Source organism: Hippoglossus stenolepis, chromosome 18 (assembly GCF_022539355.2).
Source record: "Hippoglossus stenolepis isolate QCI-W04-F060 chromosome 18, HSTE1.2, whole genome shotgun sequence".
Taxonomy (NCBI): domain Eukaryota; kingdom Metazoa; phylum Chordata; class Actinopteri; order Pleuronectiformes; family Pleuronectidae; genus Hippoglossus; species Hippoglossus stenolepis.
In genome coordinates, this window is record NC_061500.1 from 10,095,609 (window position 1) to 10,117,083 (window position 21,475).

At 44.9% G+C, this 21,475-nt stretch overlaps 1 protein-coding gene across 4 annotated transcripts in view; it reads right to left on the bottom strand.

Annotated features, from left to right (window-relative positions):
- LOC118125622 (mediator of RNA polymerase II transcription subunit 13-like) overlaps positions 1 to 21,475 on the bottom strand; it is a 75,471-nt gene that overhangs the window by 5,218 nt on the left and 48,778 nt on the right. The window contains exons 4-23 of one of the 4 annotated variants that reach the window (XM_035184401.2): positions 20,330 to 20,413; positions 10,464 to 10,609; positions 9,522 to 9,728; positions 8,498 to 8,662; positions 8,065 to 8,221; positions 7,851 to 7,955; positions 6,579 to 7,229; positions 6,126 to 6,339; positions 5,518 to 5,596; positions 5,284 to 5,423; positions 5,043 to 5,121; positions 4,611 to 4,825; positions 3,315 to 3,493; positions 2,109 to 3,037; positions 1,816 to 1,995; positions 1,497 to 1,726; positions 1,195 to 1,393; positions 653 to 941; positions 304 to 556; positions 8 to 196 (exon numbers count right to left, since the gene is read on the bottom strand). In XM_035184401.2, coding sequence (XP_035040292.2) covers positions 8 to 196; positions 304 to 556; positions 653 to 941; positions 1,195 to 1,393; positions 1,497 to 1,726; positions 1,816 to 1,995; positions 2,109 to 3,037; positions 3,315 to 3,493; positions 4,611 to 4,825; positions 5,043 to 5,121; positions 5,284 to 5,423; positions 5,518 to 5,596; positions 6,126 to 6,339; positions 6,579 to 7,229; positions 7,851 to 7,955; positions 8,065 to 8,221; positions 8,498 to 8,662; positions 9,522 to 9,728; positions 10,464 to 10,609; positions 20,330 to 20,413 — 4,690 coding nt within the window. Of the gene's footprint in view, positions 1 to 7; positions 197 to 303; positions 557 to 652; positions 942 to 1,194; positions 1,394 to 1,496; positions 1,727 to 1,815; positions 1,996 to 2,108; positions 3,038 to 3,314; positions 3,494 to 4,610; positions 4,829 to 5,042; positions 5,140 to 5,283; positions 5,424 to 5,517; positions 5,597 to 6,125; positions 6,340 to 6,578; positions 7,230 to 7,850; positions 7,956 to 8,064; positions 8,222 to 8,497; positions 8,663 to 9,521; positions 9,729 to 10,463; positions 10,610 to 20,329; positions 20,414 to 21,475 lie in introns of all 4 variants that reach the window. The other 3 variants (XM_035184400.2, XM_035184398.2, XM_035184397.2) reach the window with 3 other exon arrangements.

Here is a 21,475-nt window from a genome sequence, read left to right on the forward strand (position 1 = left end):
TACTCGCCTCTGGACCTTTAAGCACAGAGTTGACAGTGGACACTGGTCCAAAGCCAGTCAGGGACTTGATGTGTGTTTGCTGGGGCAGCAGACGTCTGCACTGGGAGTAACAAGAGAAGGCCATGGAGCGCAGGTGCTGCAGGTACAGGTGACTCTCCCCACTGGCTGGCTGCAGAAGATACTGGCATGGCACCACCTGCATAAAGTAAAGGCAAAAGACGTAAAGAAAAGATTGTGATGATCTCAAGAGCGAGAGCAACTTCTGTTCAATCCAATCCGGTGTGGATCTAAGAGTGTTCGTACCTGTAGCACCAGTGCAGGTCTCATCACCTCAGGCAAAGTCTGGAGCATCTCTGTGTAACAGCGAAGGAGCCCAAGTAGCCAAATGCTACCGGCCTCTACCTCGTCGCCCTCCTCTTCCTCTCCGCCTTCACCTCTCGCTGCACTTGAGCTGAGAAAAGCATCCACTATGTAAATGACAACAGCTGGTGGGTTGGCATGGCTGTCCACTGAGTCGGCCAGGGTGGGGATGCCGATTCGAGCCTGCTCTGCGGTTCTGGAAGAGAGCAAGAGAAGAGAGAAGTCGCACTAGTTCAGGCGTGAGGAGCAATAAGTGAGATCAGGTCATTTCCAGCGATAACTCAGGTCTTACAGCTCAGGGGGTTCTGCTGGTGTGTTAGCTGGTGGCGTGGCGCTAGAAGACCCCTTCGAGTCGCTGGTTCCTCCTTGAGTCGTCTCCCCTGTCGGGCCTGAGGTCGCTCCAGTTGGGGTCGGAGCGCTTGCTGAGCTGACAGGACCTTGAGCTTGCTCTCCTTCAGGAGCCCAGGCTTGAGTCTGGCCAGACGAGGCAGGCTGGACTGAGGACGTGTTGTTTATGGGAGGCTGGACTTTGGGAGGCAGCAGGAGACTGCTGTCCAGAGGCAGAGCTGAGAGCTGGGGACCTGAGAGAAGGATCAACATCTCTTTCATCAGTTTACATGTAACAGAAGTGGGTAGGGCATGAAGGATGACAACACAATACACAGTTTTCTAGTATTTAGTTGCTCCTGCAGAACACAATATTGTCTTCTGGTCTCTAAATGCAAAACAGCACTGTGTAAATACAAATCTAAAATAATTACTCATTAAAAGCATTTTATATACGTTAATATCTACACACTAATAATGGAAAAAAGAAAACGTAAATATTCTCACCTAGCTGCTGCTTGCAGGCGTAAGCATAGAGTTTAAGTTTGCTGAGGTTGTCATTGTGCTGCTGTCCAGCCCAGGGTCCAGTCATCCACTGCTCCACATCGAGCTCCTCCAGCTTTTCCGGCTCCACGTCCTCCCCCACACGCACAAGACCCTCCCTGGAAACCTTGGCCAGAGGACGGTGCTTCCCAAGGCGGCAGGTCTGGGAACAAAGTCAAGATAACAGTTAATTCTCTCATTAAAGACGTCAATCACAATAAACATTCATCGGGATGTTCCAAATGTGTGTTTCCAAAATGACCTACCTCGTAAACAGCGCTGAGCTCCTGGAAGAAGGCCCGGGCCGCGGCCAGCAGAGAGGGGCTGTTGGGGCACAGCACCAGATAGGCCACGTCCCGCTGCCCACCGTACGGCTCCAGTAGCAACTTCTCCCAGAATGGTAATGCTAAAGGGGACAACGCTAAGAACTCCCTCTCTCGGTCGTAGCCCAGTAACACCGTAGGGATGGGTAAGGGCTCCGGGGACTCTTCAGAACCTTTGCAAAGTAGAAATAAGGATATTTTTAGTTTGCTGCAACCTGACAACGTCCCTGCGACTGTAAGGGAAGTGTGTGTACTGGCTCACCGTAGGAACCTCTCCCAGCCATCTTATGGAACTGCTGCCAGGTGAGCGGGCCTTGAACGTGTTGGATGTTTTCCCAGGTCCGTCCTGTTCTCTTCTTCTGGATGGCGTCCTGCAGGAAAGGCTGCAGGGACAGCAGCATACGAACCATATCCTGGGACGACAACTTGCTCATGTCCACCACTGTGGAGACACACACACATCAAACAGTTTATGATCAGTAAATCAGTGGTTGACTTATGGTAGTTGGTGGCAGATGTTATTCAGATCCCTTCCATGGCAGTTAAGCTTCTTACCATTAGTGTGTGGCCAGGAGTGAAGAGCTGTACTTCTGACAACAGCTGGATCTACTTTCCCTCCTGTGGGGTTATCCACGTACTGCAGCCCCTGTTCCAAGGCATTGTAACACTCCACGCAGGCATCACTCCCGTCTGCCCACTGCTTCTCAGACATCCAGCTTTGCAGCAGTGCCCCCTTGCGGCCGTGACAGGAACAGCTGAGAGGGAGGTGCAGTGCTGTCAGGGAGGAGATGGGCTGGGAGCACTGCTCCTGCAGAAGAATCATGACCGATGGCGATGCCGGCGCCGCGTCCTGAGGCCGCTTGGCCCTGGGGTCTCTCATCGTTGGGTCCCGCCGGCAAAGAGCCAGCCTCCTCTCGGCTGCCCGGCCCACCTCAGAAGTCCGACCGTAAATATCCAGCTCGTCCTCCAGGAAGAGGCCCGTGCCGTGGGCCAGCCGCCTGTTCACGATGGCACTGAAGCCACACATACAACGGTACTGATCTTCGCAGGTGGAATCGGGGATGTACACCCCCACATCTGCTCCTTTGACATTCATATTGCAGGCACAGATACAGCAGCTGTCAAAGTTGCGATCCTTGAAGACATTGAGGACGGAGTCTGACAGGAGCAAGATAGAGTACAGGCTGTGGGCCTCAGGCAGGGAGGGTCCTGGCCGGGCTTGGGGCTCGACAGAGCTGAGAGGCATGCTGGTGGAGGGGGTGGAGGCAGGTGAGCTAAGCTCGGTACCGTCCTGCTTCACCGAGCCGTGCCCAGAGCTCGCAGCGTTCATACCCCGCGGCGTGCGAGGGGTGCGTGGCGTGGGCACGGAGAAGCGGGGAGTGGCAGGAGATGGGAGGATGCCAACGGTGGTGCCCACAGAAGCAGTGTTGCCGCTCATCTGGCCATACTCCTGGTCTGTGAGGGTGTTGACGCTGGGGACGTTTCTGGAAAACGCACAATAAAAGGAAACAAACACAAATCGTCAGATAGAGAAAGAAGATTATTGTAAGTCTCTGGCGATCGGCTCTTTAAAGGTCACGATGCTGCTTTACACCTGAACAGAGCAAAATCCTCAGAGCACTGCAACTCTCAAAAGAGGCTAAAAAATCACACATTCATCCTTCAGAAACCACATACTCCTGCACAACATTTATAAAAGCTTTAAAGATAATGACATGATGAGATTATGAGTTGTTCTGCTCGTGATTGCTGACAACTCACGTGTATCCATCCTTGATGAAAGGGTTATTCTGGGGATGCATGACTGCAGGGAAATGCTCCATTTTGGGCATTAGGGCCCAGGATGGACGGTAGTAACACTGGTCAGGAATCTTGAGTGGTGGTAGAGTCTGGCTGGGTAGGCAGGACAGTGGAGCAAACATGGAGGAGCCTATTTGTGGCTGGAGGGAAAAATATAAGTTTGTGTTTCAGTTACAAAGAGACACGATGCATGATACAGAACCGAGCACGAGTCGAGTTGTGTGCCAGAGGCCGTTTAGTGCTAATCTCGCTGTCACTGTCACAAATCAAAATAAAGTTGTGACATCATTTTTTTGTGGGGACTATTTTCAGCAGCAGCTTAATACATTTGTTGCTCTAGTTACTATTTACAGTAGCAGGGGGTGTGTATGGAATATCACTACGATAGTCAACAAGAAAGTAAACTGCACCCAGTGAAACACTGAAGCTCACTGGTGCACATGGAGCTCTATGGCAGAGCAATAAGCAGCTCATGGCTTGATTACACAAGCGATAAAGCCAATGTTGTAGTTTTCTTTTCAAGCTGTACTCCTCAGTCATTTATTTATTTTGGTTATTCTGTTCAATTTGTTCAAGTCGGTTAAATCCCAAAACAAATTATACACTAAAGACACATTCTATGAACAGAAAAGCAGGAAGAAGAAAAATCTTATATTACCTTTCCCTTTCATATAAATATGAATATCAATTATACCTTCATCATAATATAAATAATACTCAATAAGTTCATTGTCGCATTATTTTTTCTCAAAAAAAGTCTTGAATTGAATAATGTTGAAGCAAAATGTTAAATCATTTCACAGACAAATTCAATGTTTCTCTAAAATGTCATCAATTAGATTTTCAAATCAAGATCAAGTCCTGTTTGCATGTTTCACATGTTGAGTTAAAGATGCCTGTTGTTTGGAGGAGCTTGTTTTCCGTGTGTTAACAAGCACAGATGCACCTAATGCTGTCCACTAAGTGCAGTCGACTATAATTAGCATCTCCCAGCTCACAGAGCCTGCAGTCAGTGCAGGTGTCTGACTCACAACACACAGAGAGTTAATTAGTCAGGTTCAGGTATCAGTGAAACGATTCCAACATGAAGAGCCTGACCAGTCGCTCGGTCAACAAGCACTTGTACTGACTTCCCCTTCATGACATAGATCTATGGATTTTTTAATAATCAGAGTAGTAGTGTAATTTTCTCTCAAAACGTGTGATGCACAAAGCTCAGTCTGCTGCTTTATGTGTTGATAATTAGCCCCTCCTCACCTTGATATCCTCCTGCCTGGGGCTGGCCATGCCCTCATCCATCTCCATCCTGTACTCATTGAGGTGCATGGCGGCTAAAATGGGCAGGTGGTCGGCTGCTCCGCTGGGTGCGGGTGGCTCTTGGCTCGGGGTGTCACGATACGTCGTGATGGGGGAGAAGGCCGGGTGCTGCTCTAAAGAGGGCGGGGTGGGAAACATTCGCTGGAGGTCTGCTACTGCTGAAAGGAGAGACACACCGAGATGAGGAGACGGGGAGGAGAGACCAAAAAAAAAAAGAGGTTCACGGAGGTTTAATAGGATTAAGAGTTTGTAACTTGTATTTCCCAATAAATATAACCACACATGGAAGTATGAATACAGTGGCTGTGAATACAAACTGTGACTAAAATGTATTTAATCGAGAGCAACTGAATATGCATCAGTGTGACTCACTTGATGGATAAGGTACTGCGACTCTCCCCTCCTTCCCATGAGGGCGATCTTCAGTCGACAGCGGCTGCTTTGTTGAGTGCTGGTTGGGGTAAACAGTCTACAAATTATTACACACAACATTAGAGGATCTTCACTGCTTCAGAATATTAAACTTTTAAATGATACTAAGACCTAATATTAGTGCAGCCGCTCATATTTAAGTCATGTGGCTCTATAATATACATAAACTCTGATGTCTCACCCCCAGCTCTTCCTCGTCTTCATCAAAGATGTTGTCGAGATCAGAGATGTTCACCACCAGATCTTTTTCTCTGGTCAGAGAAGGATTCGCTTTGGCAGCTGCGTCGTCCTGACTCGATTCATCTACAGCATCACAAACATCTTGAGACAAACAGTTTAATGTAAAACATCCCGCTCTGAAATATGGATTTCATTTAGTTTCCTGTTGAAAATGTATATGATGACTGTGTCTCACCTGATTTTGGTGCCGAGTTAAAAATGGACATAGCGTCTTTCCCATCAGGCAGCACTCCATTGCTGGTGATTTCTTCTCCCTGGTGAGAAATAAAAAAGGAATATTATCAGTTCAGTTCAGGACATTTTTTTATAGAATCCTAAATGTGTCATGAGCATTCAAATTTAAAGCTGTGATATATGATGTTTTTAGCCACTTGAGGGCATCAGAAATAAACTGTGAACACAACTCTGACACACTATCATCACTTTTTAAGTTAAGGTGGCTAATGTGTTAGCATATAGTTGTTGGTTTCTACATCAAGCAGCATTAAAATGCATTTGCTGCGTGCTTGGGCAGCTGGCTAACGTTAGATCCAATATTCAGTGTCTTTTAGTTCTCGTTTTTTTGTCGTGCACAAACTCTTGTGGGTTGAAAAACCAAAACAATGAGCTGAGAGTCACCGTAAAGATCCATAGTTCTGAGGAGAAATGCAGGTGATACTTCTCTGTGGGTTCATCACTATGACAACACTGCAGCTTCACATAAAAATAATCATGTGATCCATACTAAAATAATAGATCTAATCATTCTTTTCTGAATCTCTGTGACTGCGTGTGTATTTCTACCTTGGCCTTTTTGCTGGGTTCTCGTCCTTGGCCCTTTAACCGTTTGGAAGAGGAGAAAGTGTACTCGATGTCTCCTTCCTTAAAGTCGTAGGGATCCTCCCCGGGCTCGCGCAGTGTCTCCACACCCGGCTGCTGGAACAGCCCCAAAGTGTGGATGTGTTCCTTCACCCTGTCCTCGGAGATTTTAAACCTCTTGAAAGTCTGTGTGTATAGTCTGGAGAAAACAAAGAGACAAATGTGATCACTCAGTCTGTGTTAGCAGTAGGAATTCGTTTTTTCTGTTTAGTTTCCTAAAATTTTTTTCTCAAGCATATTTCTAGAATAACGTCATTGGATGAGTCTTAGCTCCGTATTTCCAGAAGCCTTGGATCTCTATCTATATTCTTGGCTACTCCGCTCCTTCATTGTTGTTCTATCAACTGCACCTTAACACTCCTGTCATGTCTCTCCTACCTCTTTAGCGGAGCTCCTTCCGTGAATGCCTCCGTCTTCACTTCCTCTAATTTATCAGCGGGGAGTTCGGGGGGTCTGCAGTCAGTCTTATCAGTTCTGGGCGTCCTGAAGCCTCTCCACCAGGCAGCTCCACTCTCCCTCTGCCTCAGCAGAGCTGTATACACAGCTGTCTCGCTGCTAATCAGCCCCAGACCTGACATTCCGTCTGGACACACAGACATATCCACAGGCCCGTCCAGAACCTCTGGGTCCTGCACCCGGGGGTGCGGGCTGAGCGTGGGTGGTAGCGGAGACATCGGTGAATGGAGGAGGGACTCTGCAGCTTTCCTGGAGAGCGTTTTGGGATACTTGCAAGTCGGCAGCACGGCCAGAGGCTCCATGGATGGCTCCAGCGCCACGAGACCCCCGAGCTGGGGCCCTCCTGGTGAGTCCTGTTCCAGGGGGGAGTCCTGCGTGATAGATAGACGGTGGTGGAAGGAGATCATGGCTGGCCTCTTGGACTGTTTGTCCGCCTTTTCTGTCTTCTCACTTGTCTTGTGTTTGGGCAGGGAGGGAGGGTATAATGACGGGCCGGAGGACTGAGTGGGGTTGGCACTGGTCTGGGTGTTGGCACTGGATGTGTTGGTCAGGTTTAGCTTCTGCTGCCTCACCCTGTAGCAAAGTCAAGAAAATTACCCAAGATTACAATCAAAATGAAGAGTCTTGTTTTAAACAAATGTGTTATTTATGTTCATAATGAGCCTTCTTCTAATCATAAAAGTCTTCAAAAAGATTAGCTATTAGAAGCGATTTTGCTTCATTATCAGAATAATGGGAGTCCTTGAGCTGCAAAATCTCCTACTTACATTTTTTACTGGTCATTAAAAAAAAATAACAGGTTGAGCTCATCTTTCTTATAAAAAAATAATTTTCAAAATACAGGATTTTGACTCTTTTGTGCAGAACATTGACAGTCTTTGATTTTAATTAATCTCAGAGTGATCCTATGTTTGAAGATGCTCAAACATGCTGCAGGGCCATTACCACTTATCAATTATATTGCTATCATCAAAAATACGACTAATCTTGACATCTACATATTTCTGAAGACTGTATGTTATGTTGGCATTGCTTGAAAAAGTTAAAATCCTTGAACATCTCTTCATTGGAGCATCCAGGATTTGAAAGGCCTTTTATCAAAACCTATTTCTTTTGGGATGAACATGAAATCCGGGCTCAGATACTGTACACATGACGCTGATATCGAACAGCTTGGCTGCAGCTCTGTTCTACCTGGAGCAGCTGCAGGGCGCTCTCGCTCCCAGATCATTGAAGTCCCATGTGGTAACTCCATTTGGCACTTCCTTCTTAGGCGTCGAGTCAGATGGTGGATTCGGTCTGCGGGGAACAAACAGATCCATGAGGGCTGCGGCTCGACTGAAATCGCCGCACTTCAGCGATAAACGCACCAAACAGAATAGACAAACTTGGTAATGGTTAAACGTACACATGCTGAGGCTGGCTGAGGTAGCACTCCCTCCAGGCCTGATGCACCACCTGACACGTGAGTTTCTTCCCAGAATGCTTTGGGCTGACGCTAGCGACCCCCATGCTGCTGTCCATTGTGTGAACACTGGAGACAGAGGTCACAAAGCCACTGTCCGCTGAAACGATAAAAGGTGGAACAGAAATGATGTTTTATGTAATTTTCCTTTACTGGATTTGAACATTTTTGGAAACATAATGGATGATGTAAATACACAAAAGAACACAACATATATAACATTGGACAAATCATTTTTCAAACATTTCAACGAAGATTTACTTAATAAAATATCTTTAAATCAATGCATTTCAGGTACCTTTTTCTGTGATGTGTCTATATGTCAATAAATCTGCATAATGTGGTATTTAATGTTCTATGTGTGCGTTTCTGTTACCGGAGCAGGGCTGTTCCGGGGACGTTGGCGGCGTGAGCGGCACGCTGCAGTGGTTCGACTCCCTGCTGAGGCCCTGAGCCGCAGGAACAGGTGGAGGCTGCTCCACCGGTAGGTCCCCCTGGGCAACCAGCACAAAAGCAGCTGGGTAGGTCATCCTCACTCCACCTAGGAAGATAAAAGAGAGGAGATTTATTTGTGATTATAAAACAAGAGGATGGTCGCTGCTCACTTTTAACTCCCAAGATTTATTTAAACTGTCAAAATAGGTTATTTCTTTAAGTTGTTTTTATTGCACTTAAAGATATCAACACCCTCCCAAATCTCTCTATCTATTCATATTTTGCTGAAGAAATGATATGTGAACCAGACATTCCTGATATAGCAGCAGCTATATAATTTCGTATATCCTATGGATTAGCTCCTTATCCACTGATGTGATCACACACTTACTGCTCATATAAAACATATGATCTTAAATCCCTTTACACTCACATCTCGACTCCAGTTTCAGGCAGCACATCCAGACAGGCTTTCCTCTTTAGATGTAAAAGCCACTGGTATCCATGGGAGTTTTGATTATAATCAGGTCAAACCAATGCTCTGGGATCAGACTGATTAGACAAAGCTGTTAAAGTAACTCCCTGCGGCTTCTACAACGACTTCCCTATCGCTCCTCTCCGTCTCCCCTCCTCTCTCCTCTCCCCCCGTGCAGTCATTTCCTCCTTTCCTCTCTGAGACGTGCTAAAAGACTAAAAGGATCACTGCAGCAGAGGTACATTTCAATAGCTGCCCATACACTGCTACATCAGCTCAATCTGCCAGAGTCCACATGGAGACCGAGGGTAATCCATGTGATGTTGATCCCTTAGTGTTTGCTTTAGCAGAGCAACACCACTGTGGTCTAATGGGCTTTTATCACTCTGCAACTGCTGTGCAATCACACAGTGTAACGTTCAGAACATAATTCTGCTACTGGAGATGCATTTGTTATGTTCCACACCGAACATGTTGACTTTCTCCTTACCTACGATGACCTCCACAGCCACGTGACTGTTGCGACCGTAGGCCTGACTTGTTTCCTCTTTCTCCTTCTCTCCGCCTCCCTCTTTCTGCTGGAGCACCATGGGGTAGAAGTAGCTCCAGTCCTCCATCAGCTTCCGTACGGCCGGGTCACTCATCTTGTAGGCCTGACCGGTGAGAGTGCCACTCAGACCGTACGGACTCAGGATCACTGCAGATGGAGAAAACACACTTGAAGGGTTTCTGGTGCTGGTTCACCTTAAAGATTTCAATTACATCTAGACAAGCAAGAGTTTTCAGAGGGCTCCTTTAACTTTTCAATAAACTTACATTATTTAATATGTTTGTTATTAAGTGGCCAATTAAAAATAAGAGATAAGCTTATTTACTCTTAAAGATATTTTCTATTCTTGTTCCACTCTATTTAATACTTTTGTTTTGTTTGATCTTGTTTCGTTCATGTAACCTTGTTTAGATGTGCTTTTGAAATACATTATTATTATTATCATTATTATCATTACACAATATTGTACTTTTTCCTTTACACATTATACCGTATGTATTCAATAGTTATGGTCACTTTTAGTTTGTTGAAAAAATATTGTATTAAACATACAAGCGCATAAAACATGAAGAACTGTAATTCATCAAACCTTTCTAGAGGTAAAGTTATCCTCACTTTGACCAACTGTAACAGTTTATTAATATATATGCATAGTAATAATAATCTGTATCTTTCTCAATGCATTTACTGTTATGAATTTATCCTCCACTACTGCTAATTTGACAATTACATGTCATGTTTGGACAATGCGACACTTGTTCATCACTAGTGTAACACATATCTGCTTGTACTTCATTGCAGTGCATTCTCACTGAACATCGTTCACAGTTTTGTTGCTGTGCACATAAACCCTAGAGGAAAACAATGGCTTTGTGGTGTTACCTTGCACTGGCGTAATGGAGGTCTGCACAAGACGGATGTGGTGTTCTGTGATGTGGTACGCGGGCTGGTGCTGGGCGATCTCCACGCTCGTGCACACGTTGCTCTCCCCGTGGAGGAAGAAGGAGAAGGAACATGATAGGTGTTCACTGGGGACAGAGGACGGCAAAGGTTTAAATCATGAGAGCACAGAGAGAAGGAAGCAGTGCAGGGAGTTTAGATCTCCTGTGTGGCGACTGTGAGCTGATCATGATCATCTCTGAGTATCATAAAAACAAATCAAATGGCAACATGAACCGGCACTGTAAAACAAACTGTATGAGAATTAACCTTCAGACAACCGTTAACATATTTAAACTGACACTTGAATTGAAACAAAATTCCATTTATTTATGTCAAACTTCAGATGAAATAAACTAATAATTCAAATCTATTGGAAAAACAAATGTACAATGTGAATGCAGTCTTTCAGGAAGTGCCATGACAGACGAAAAGTACAATTCTCCAAACACCAATTTAGAGGCCACACTAAAAATGTGTCTTCGTAAAAGCCTTTGCGTTGATCATCTTCATCATTTCCCATGTAGGCTCCTTATTGCAGATATAAATCCTCATTTGTTCATGACTGATTGTGGTGACTACATGTTTACATATGCACAGCTCTCTTTATTACACAGCTCAGGCATAGTTCATCATGCATTCTTCTCTTTTTTTAATCATAGAGGAGTAATTGTTGGGGCGTTATTGCAATCTATATACCAGTGGGCGGGCTGGACATCATTAACTACCAACACGGCTTCACTGATGTATATTTTTAATCTATAAAGCTCCTTACCACCTTGGTTTATATATATCAGACTGACAATAAAGTCAGCAGGTACTGTAATCTCCTTGTGATTACCCTGCTGCCTATGCAATATCTCCTTTGCCCTGAGGGAGCCGGACCTCCATTTGAGCCGTAATGGATCATCAAATTCAATAAAATGGTCAGTTCCACAGTTACTCATGGGCAGAGCTAAACAGTCATGAGGGAGCCAAAACTCTTGTGGCGCTAACCGCGGCGGCCTCCAGGTGGCGCTGAGCGCACCTGAAGTGAGAGGAGGCCAATTTCTCTGCTTCATAAACATTCCTGATGCTGGCAGAGAAAAGCATACCCTCGTAACAGCAGGTGGTTCGAACACAGGTCTGCACAATTACAGGAGGAAGAGCAGAGCTGAGCCACATACATATGCATGCACGAGCCTGCAACACACACCAGGCGCACGAGCACATGTCGCCCTCACACCTACAGCCGCACACAGACACACACACACAGACAGACACAAACACAGCAGCAGCAGTTCATCATCTCCACAATTCACATCTCTGCAAAACATGAGTCAAAATGCTTTCAATGTCACTGCCCTCCAACCTCGTCCTCAGTGCATCATTACACCATAAGAAGAGCTATATATAGCTGCATAGGGAAGCTCAGGGGAACAGCTGCGAGTCAAGAGTACCAGTCCACCTCGGTGCCACGCACATGTGCACAAACAACCACAGTTTACATTCAAGCATCTTTAGGATCTCGCATGCAAAATGCCAAAATTATCCTCGGAGTGTAAAGACTTACGCGGAGAGATGCAACATTTCGGTACCAAATTTCCCTTTGTTTCATTGACTGAATGATTTTCTTTATCTTTTACACTTTGTGTTATACTTACATTACTGACAACCCTGCACAGTTTTCATAGGGCTGTGAAATAAAGCACCCATTAGAATGTTTGTCCCTCTCCTGTTGATTATTCTGCTTATATTGGTATCATGCTGCATATTCTTTAAGGGCTGCGCGACGCTGATTGGGACTGATGTGTCTAGAAAAACACTATACCTTTAAGACCCCTCATAAAACTGCAGCCTTCACAGGGAATCACAGCTTTATCTCTCTGTCTCTGCTTTAAAATCAGGCAGTGATCCAACAGAATTAGGAGCTGGTTCCCTGTGTGTTTCAGCTGAAACAACCATTTACTTTACCTCGGTACTTTTTATTGACCCGATGCACATTTTGTTGCAAAGACTAACAAAGGCTACTGATTAAAATAATTGAAATAATTCAATATTGTGTCGAGAGGGAAAAGGTACATTTGATAAACTACACAAGCAATCAGTATAACCAGCAACGAATGTGCTGCAATTATGACCTAAGATTAATTATGAGTGCAATAAAGTGCAATTAAATGTGGTGGGAAAAGCAGAAGTAGAAAAAGAGCATTAAACTGTAGGCTGACGCAGCTGGGAGATTGATGCTCCCTGTCCTTTTACAAAGGGCATTTTCCTGCACAGTAAGCTGGTGTGAGTGTGTGGACACACTGGGCTTCTTGCATCCTCCGGGACATTTGTGCAGTCGGCAAGTGGACGCGCTTGTGTGTGTGTGCGCGTGTATAAGCGCGTGAGAACAGCGGACAGAGATGTGAGGCAGCTGTGTGTGATGGGCTGTATGAGTACAGGTATTAATAAATGAAGAGGAGTGATGGCTGAGACTCGCCTCAGGGCTGACAGTCCTGTTGAGAGATAGAGAGAGGAAAGAAGAGAGGGAAGGGGAGAGTGGGGGGTGGTTGAGAGAAAGAAGTGAGAGTGAGAGTGGGAGTGAGACGAGGAAGAAGGGAGGGAGGAGAGAATGGAAAGAAGGGACGGCGATGGAGACAGAGTGAGAACCAGAGGTTAGGAAGGAAATGCTGGGATGAGACAGAGACAAAAAGGGGAAATAGAGGATTAGAGAGGAAATGAGGAGGACAAGGAAAGAAGGATACAGTATAAAGAGCAAGATGAGTGTGAGAAAAGAAGAGGAGGTGAATAATTCAGTGCCACGCACTGCAATTGCTGCACACATATCGATGAGATCAGAGTTTTAATGGGTGGCTACTGAGCACAATTTTATGGTGAAATCAATCAGGGAATGTAGAGCTTGAGAACACAGAGACATCACATGCTGCCCTTGGGTGTGTGTATGTGTGTGTGTGTGTGTGTGATTGTGAGTGTGAGTGTGTGTCTATTTCATTTGGCTATATATTTACAGAACAGCCTACGCTTGTACTGTGCGACACAGTTATCAGCACAAATTCAAGTACATTTAGGGTATCGTGTAAGCAAATGTGCGAATACTGTGTGCATGTGAGTGTATATGTCTGCAAGGCACTGCATGCACATTAACTTACATATATCTTATGATAACACGTGAACATACATATGTATACAGGATATGCATGCATGAATGCCACTGGAAAAAATGCATTGTGTGTTGGGTTCATGTGTCTTTTCACCCCATCCCCATGCTGCCAGCCAGCAAGCATGAAGAGCTGGTTAAGGTCTGAAATTCACCATGGATTTCAAACACACACACAAACACACGCGCGCATGTGTCACACACTAAATAACAATGGTTGTCTTGCCTGTCAGGCTGCTCTCTTGTCAAACCCAGTGACAAAAAAAAAAGATAAAGCAAGATTACATAAAAGAAGATGGAAAAGAACAAACACTAAAACACACACAAAGCTTCTGTTTCCACTGTCACATGCACCTAAAGATTACAATCTGAAAAATGTGTTTAGAAATCATTAACTACAGTCACATGCGCTAAGCAGGCATGATAGCATTTTCTTAGATTATCTCAGATAAGGGGATTAATCTGCTTAAATTGCACCTTAAATTCTCTGTCTGTCACCACAGCGGCGCTATTATGAGTTATCTTCATCCTTCATCGCCTCTCGTCTCCTAACCCTTCCTACACAATCTCAACGCATCTCTCGGAGACACAAGAGCGCAGATGCTATTCTGGTGTGTGTGGACAGATGTAGACGCTGTTTATCCTCTTGTAAGCTCTTGTGAGCAGCATGTATACACTTCTTCCCCGTGCACTGGCACAATAAGTTCATTCCATACAAACAAAATCCTACCCAACATTCATAATACACTCAGGCTTATGCAGGTGTGTGCTTATGCCTCTGCATGCATACATAACGCGCAGCCACACGCCACTATTAACACGAGCATGAGGGGGATTCAGTCAGCTTGATGTATTATTCAGTTGCCCCCACTGGGCGGCTTTAGCCAGTGTTACTATCACAATGTTTGCGCTCAAACACGACTCAATCCAGCTATCTATATGGATTCACGATGAAAAGGTGCCACGCTCGGGGACGCACACCGTGCACACTCATTGCCCTCTGTGCGGGCTCAAGAGCCACAGAGGAATAAAAGTCTGCTGCGGTTAAAATTAGATTAGAGCTGAAAAATCGCAGAGAGGAACTATGAATACTTTGTCAGTGGGTTATTCCCGCACAGACGCTGCCAAGAGGAAAACTCTCTAACGTCAGTGGGAGCATCAACGCTACCTCGGGCTTCTACCTTCATATCTCTGGCCCTAATTAAAAAAAAGAGGATCTCTTGGTGAGGCCACTGCTGTGATGTATCACCCCGGTGTCTATTGATCTATGTGTTTTTTCTCTTCCTTCCCTCGCTGTGTGTGTGTGTGTGTTTTTACCTTGTGAATCTGGGTGATAGTGTATCACGTGTGCTCTTTTGTCTCTAGGGAGGCTCGACACACACGTTCAACAACACGTTTCAAAGGAGAAAATGGAAATAATTCATTCAATCAAATACTTAACGGAGGCGTTTACATTAAAGTGGCTGACCTGAACTTTTTTTTTTCTTCTAATTCTCTTATAGTATGTTAATATTGTCACAATATGTTGACAATCAATGAGCCACTGTGTAGACCTATAAACTGCTTTATAAATACAGTATCATTTCCAGTGACTTCTCTGTAAAGGCCATTCTGCTGCTAATGAGCTGAAGCACATACAATTATAAAAATAGTGAATGACTGCTAAAGTGTTGTAATGATGATGTTTCCTGCTCACACACACACTGTACATTTCAGTCTCATTTATATGAAACCGGCTTTGAGTTGGACACATTAATTATGTAGCCAGCAAACTTCAGCATATGCAGTAGTGCGGTCGTGAGGTTTAAGAGTAATTAAATGAATCCACTGTTAAATATAAGGGACCCGACACCACGGTGACAAAAAAGGAGATGAAGATTAAAACTGAAAAACAAGTTTCCAGTTGATGGTGTTGAAAGAGAAGATGTTCTGAAAGCAGGAGCTTTGAGTTTCATTCAATTGACTAACTGATTGATTTCCATAAGTGAGCTCAACCACTTGGCCGACTTATAAAGACTTCCCTGAATCAATGGGATGTCTTCTATTTAATGATGGTCAGGAAGTCCAGACTGAAGAACTAATCTTATGAGGAAATCCTCGTTCAAATCACTAAAAACAGTCTCTCTATCCTTCATCCTGAATTCAAACCATTTCAGTTAGGGTTAACCCTAACCCTAACCCCAAACCATTCATTCACTCAGTATAACTCATTTAACCTTCTCAATCTGGTCGGCCAACTCGTGCCAAAGTTGTCATCATTGAGACATTTTTCTTGTCGGTCACTTTTCCAACCAGTCAAATAATCAGCTGGACACTTAACAATAAAGAGAAATCTGTTTTCTATGAGATTAACAGGATTGTTCAGTTTCTGGTAACCTAAACATGTTTGGTTTTACAGTTTAATGTACTAGAATTGGGTTGGGTCTAAAACTTTGGACCATAAACTTTTTAAAAACATTTTCCTCTTTCACACAATGCATATTGCATGAATGCAAATGAGGAACAAAGTCTGAATGAGGTGGGATTCTGGGAGTTTCACTTTCATTCATTACAACTGGGAGTTGAGAGTTTTTGCGAAGCCCTGAAGGCCCAAAGAGAAAAGAACCAAACATTATGTGTATATTTGTTTTCTTCTCACTGTCGTGTTTAATTATTTTCCACCTAATGTTCATGATTAAATGTTGCAGTGCTCCTTTCCTCTGCTGCACACATCCTCTTAACGTGACACTTACATTGTGAAAACAAATAAAAAACAAACAATGTTTAAGTCAGTGAAGAGGAGGGGTGAGGAAGGATGGGAATGCTTTTCAGACTTTTTTTGTTACTACTGTTGTTTTTAATCCCGGTGATGCTATGACCTTCTTCATTTGACCTAACACCGAATGTCTGTTGCCTAGGCGATGGCTAATATCTCAGTGTCCCTGAGAGGAGAGGAGACAACTTGAAGTGCATTAAAAAAATCTATTCACTCAGGTCAAGTAAGGATTTCTGAGATTTTGAAGTATTTAAACAGGAAGCGCGGCTTGTTTTTGTTTCATGGTCAAGCACCAGAGGACAACTCTGTTACACTGCAAAATATGAACATTATTTATGCATATGGGTGTGAATGCAGATGAGAGCACCTCGATGAACAAATATACAGTGTACAGTACTTGGCATGCATAGACCTGGCTGAACTAATGAGAGAGACAGACTAATACATCCATTCACCCGTCTATAGTAATGATTAATTTATGACCCCCTGCCTCCTCTGATCCCCACCTCCCTACCACACACACACACACACACACACACACACACACACACACACACACACACACCACACACACACACACACACACACACACACACACACACACACACACACACACACCGCCTCCTCGCTGCTTTTCCTCTCTCTCTCTCTCTCTCTCTCTCTCTCTCTCACACTCTCTCTGCATCCCTGCAACTCTCCCTCTCTCTCTCTCTCTCTCTCGCCCCCCCCTCCCATCAGTGTCTGATGCAATCCGTTACCAACCCAGAGTGCTTTCCTCCCATTCAGACACAAAGAGAGCGGGAGAGGAGGGATGAGGAGGGATGAGGAGGATGAGGGGAGGAGGGGGTGAGCTGAGTGGAGGTGGTGGTGGTGGTGGTGGGGGTTGGTTTGGGAATCTTCTCCTGGATGTGCCAATCCTCGCCGTGCCCGGGGAACACATACAAGATAAACACCAGATAAGCCTGACAAAGGCAGTGGTGCCAAGGAGCAGGAATTGGCACGTGCAAGGGGGGGGGGGGACGGCATGGCACGGATGTAACTGCCGAAGCACCCCCTGTTGGGGATAAAAGGCAAGGTGTGGGGAGTGAAGAAGAAGACAAAGGAGCTGGCTACAGCTGAGGCAGGAGGTCAGTGTACGTCCAACTGAGCAATGATTCCCTTGTGGCAGGAAAACACTGATGGCCGGGGATCTGCAGGGGTGCTGGGGTCTCACACTGTCAATTGTGAGGCAGCACTGCTATTCTGGGAACAAGGGACTGTGTGTGTGTGTGCGCAAGTGTGTGTGAGTCTTTACGACTGCTGTTGGCACATGTGCTGGAAGCCAGTATAGTGGAGATATGCGAAAAGAAAAAAAAAGATGCTCATGCTTCACTCACACACTGTGACACAGGCAACAGCTGCAGAGTGTAAGCATGAAAAAAGAAAAAAACAATATGAGCGGTGCAGCATCTACATAAGATTTTGATTCGCGACTGTCTGTGTGTTCATATTTCTCCCTGTTTCTCTTCCTCCTCCTCCGTCTTTCCTTCCAGGATGTTCAATAATTCACAGACAGTACAAGTCAGGATTGGCTCAGCAGGGGGCGTACCAGCTGACAACATATTCATGGAGCAGACTAAATGATAAGAAAATGTACGAAAAAGAATCACTGCACACACTGGGTGAATTTCTTCTTCTTCAATGGCTCTCTCTTCAATTTTGGAATCAGCCCTCCCAGCAACTTGTAACGTTTTATTATTTACTCGGTCATATTTTGCTTTTATTTATTTCATTATTCTCATTAAAGTGAAATCATGGCATTTGAAATGGGCTAATTAATGAGCAGCCTCCGCAGGATAAATGCACAGAGAATCTGTAAAAGTGCCACAACCTCTAAAATAAAAGGCAGAAGGAAAATAATTAGTTTGATTGTACATGTAGAATATGAAGTGTATAGAATATATCATCGTGTTTACACCCACACTTAGTGACTGTAAGCTAATGTTCAAGCTGAGAACTCAAGGAGAGAGTCTCCTGAGAACTGTTCAATTTTATCGTTTAAAATCATGTTGGTCTTTCCATACACTCTTCCTGAGTGTAACTGTATATACAGGTTTACTCAGAGCAGCTGTGGCTCAGGAAGGTGGAGCGGGTTGTCCACTAACCAGTGGGTCAGTGGTTCAACCCCAGTCCCCCAGAGGACACTGAACCCCAACTGTGAGAATGTGCGTGTTTGAGTGGCAGAACTATACTTCTATACATCAAGACTTGAAAAGCTGCTAAAGAAATGCAGACCATTTACTCTTGGTACAAAAAATGCATCCTATACAGCAGCAGTTAAGAAAAAGAACGGAAATACTACTGGCATGTGCCATGTATCTCGTCTTTGAACACAACTTAACTCTGTCTACAACAGTGTCTCAGAAGGGTCCTGCCATCTCCCCCCGACACACTACAATACCACCACTGGATAGTTCCTGCTGCTCTACAGTTCCTGCTCTGCACCACTGAGCTCTCACTCACTCCAGGAACTCAAGTCCATCACCATCCATACTTAAGTGAACCTAGTTTTATACCTGTCTCAGGCTAAATATAGTCAATTACTCACATTACATGAGTTGAACCGGATACCGGGAAAGAAGTTAAGAACACTAAGTAATGTATGTATGTTTTTGTATATATAGCCTGTCTACTCTATCTATTATAACACATTACTCACACATATAACATTCATCATAATTTATATCAATCACATTCCCATTTCTATTACACACTTTAATTGCATTCTCTTATTCTTATTCATTTATTCTGACACAGGTAATAATGGATACAAAAGAGAATTGTGTAAATAAGATAACCATGACACAGAAAAAGATGAACAACTACAGTGTGGTAGTATTTTCTACACATATTAAAACATAAATTTCACCCTATAAGAAGCCACCAGCATTCTTTAAGTATCTCCACAACTTTCTCCTCTAATATATTACCAGTAAGAACTGTATATTTCACATTAGACTGCTTTTAGGTACGAAAAAGAAATAGCTATATTATTTTTCTTGTCAGAACACTATTAAGTATGCAATACCAGCGACACACGCTGTGGAGATGTCACGCAGTGTGCCTCACTGAGGGACTTCCACCTGCTTCGAGCAGCTAAACCTGAGCACAGCACAGCACACTGCACTTGCATCAGCAACTTTCTGCAGCCAGAGTTTCCTGCGCGCCTCCTAATTCGCACCACATTTGAATGACAATGCAATTTACAGCTTCTACAGTTCAACGCAAATATAAATAAATGGTTGATCTTTGTGTTTGCTGCCTCTAAGCAATATTGAAACAGATTCCGAAAATGAGCCATTTGACAGCCGCTGTGAGTGGTTTCCTTCTTTTTTTGAATACTCAGCATTTGGGGGTCGAGACGTGAGCGACGCTGCGTCGTCACCTGCAGGAGAAGGAGGAGCGGGACGGGCTGAGCTGTGTGAGGGGGCTATAATGGCTGGAGCAACAAGTTGAGCTACTGTCATCACACCCACCCCTCCTATTTACTCAGATTCAGGCTCTCCCACACTGCCTCCACAGTTACACAGCGTGACACCGACACACACAGCCGCCCTCCCCTCAGAGAGAGAGAGAGAGAGCCAGTGAGAGTGAGTGGTGAGAGCTCGACTCAGCTCATCTCTCACCTCTCACCACCGCTCACTGTCCTGCTTTTTAATGGTCTCATACCATGAGCCAGCCACTGGAACATCAAGGAGAGACACTGCCGGCTGCGGCGTCACACTCGCACACACATGGTCACACACGTGGGCAACATGTGGTGCGTGATCGCCGATCAGCCACAACATTTAAACAGCTGACAACATCTCGTGTGTGTGTGTGTGTGTGTGTGTGTGTGTGTGTGTGTGGGTGTTGATCTGAATGCTCACTCACCTGTTGCCCAGAGTCTTCTCTTCCAGGTCGTGTGGCTTGAAGAACCACCTCCCGAGCCGCACAAATCCTTTATCCATCAAACACCTGCAGCAGCGAAGAGAACGGGGGAGAAAGAATATCAGTCAAATAAAAAAACAAAGACAGACAGGCAATGGTTTAATCTCTCTCTGTACATCTCATTTAGTCGTTCGCTCACAGGAGGAGAGTTCAACACAGTACAGGAGCCTGACATAATTAAAACTTCAGTAATGCAGCAGGTAGCAATTCCTGTGAAGAGGTTCTCACTCAACTCACTGCTGATTTCTGAAGCCGACAGAGAAAAACAACCATTCACACTCTCATTCACACCTATGGACAGTTTAGAGGAAGCCAGAGTATCCAGAGAAAACCCACACAGACATGTTGGAAAACATGTAAACACCACAAAGAAAAGCCATTGAAACCTCCTAGGTGTAGGACCACAGTAGGCTGACAGAAGGGCGACAGTAGGGCTACAGTAGGTTGACAGTAGTGCCACAGTAGGGAGACAGTAGGGAGACAGTAGGGAGACAGTGAAAGAGACAGTAGGGCGACAGTAGGGAGACAGTAGGGAGACAGAAGGGGGACAGTAGGGCGACAGTAGGGCGACAGAAGGGAGACAGAAGGGAAACAGTAGGAGGAAGTAGAGATACAGAATGGCGACAGTAGGGAGACAGAAGGGCGATAGTAGGACAACAGTAGGTTGACAGTAGGGCGACAGTAGTTTGATAGTAGGGCGACAGTAGGGCAACAGTAGGGAGACAGAAGGGCGACATTAGGTTGACAGTAGGGCGACAGTAGGGCAACAGTAGGAAGACAGTAGGAAGACCGTAGGGCTGCAGAAGGGAGACAGTAGTGAGACAGTAGGGAGACGGTCAGTAAGGCAACACTCCGCCACCACGCCGCCCTGTATAGAAACAGTTAGGTGTTTTTTATATTGAGTATAGTAAGTTTTAGTATCTCTCTAAAGCCAAATTGAGCAGAAAGAGATGCAGAAAAGAAATGTTGACTCTCTGACTGTTAGAATTGGTTCATGATTTTAGTTATAGCACATAAACGGCAGTAGCGACGGTCCCTGAGCTGCAACTGAGCAAAGTTTGAGATGTGGAGTTTATGACAAGTGCAGAG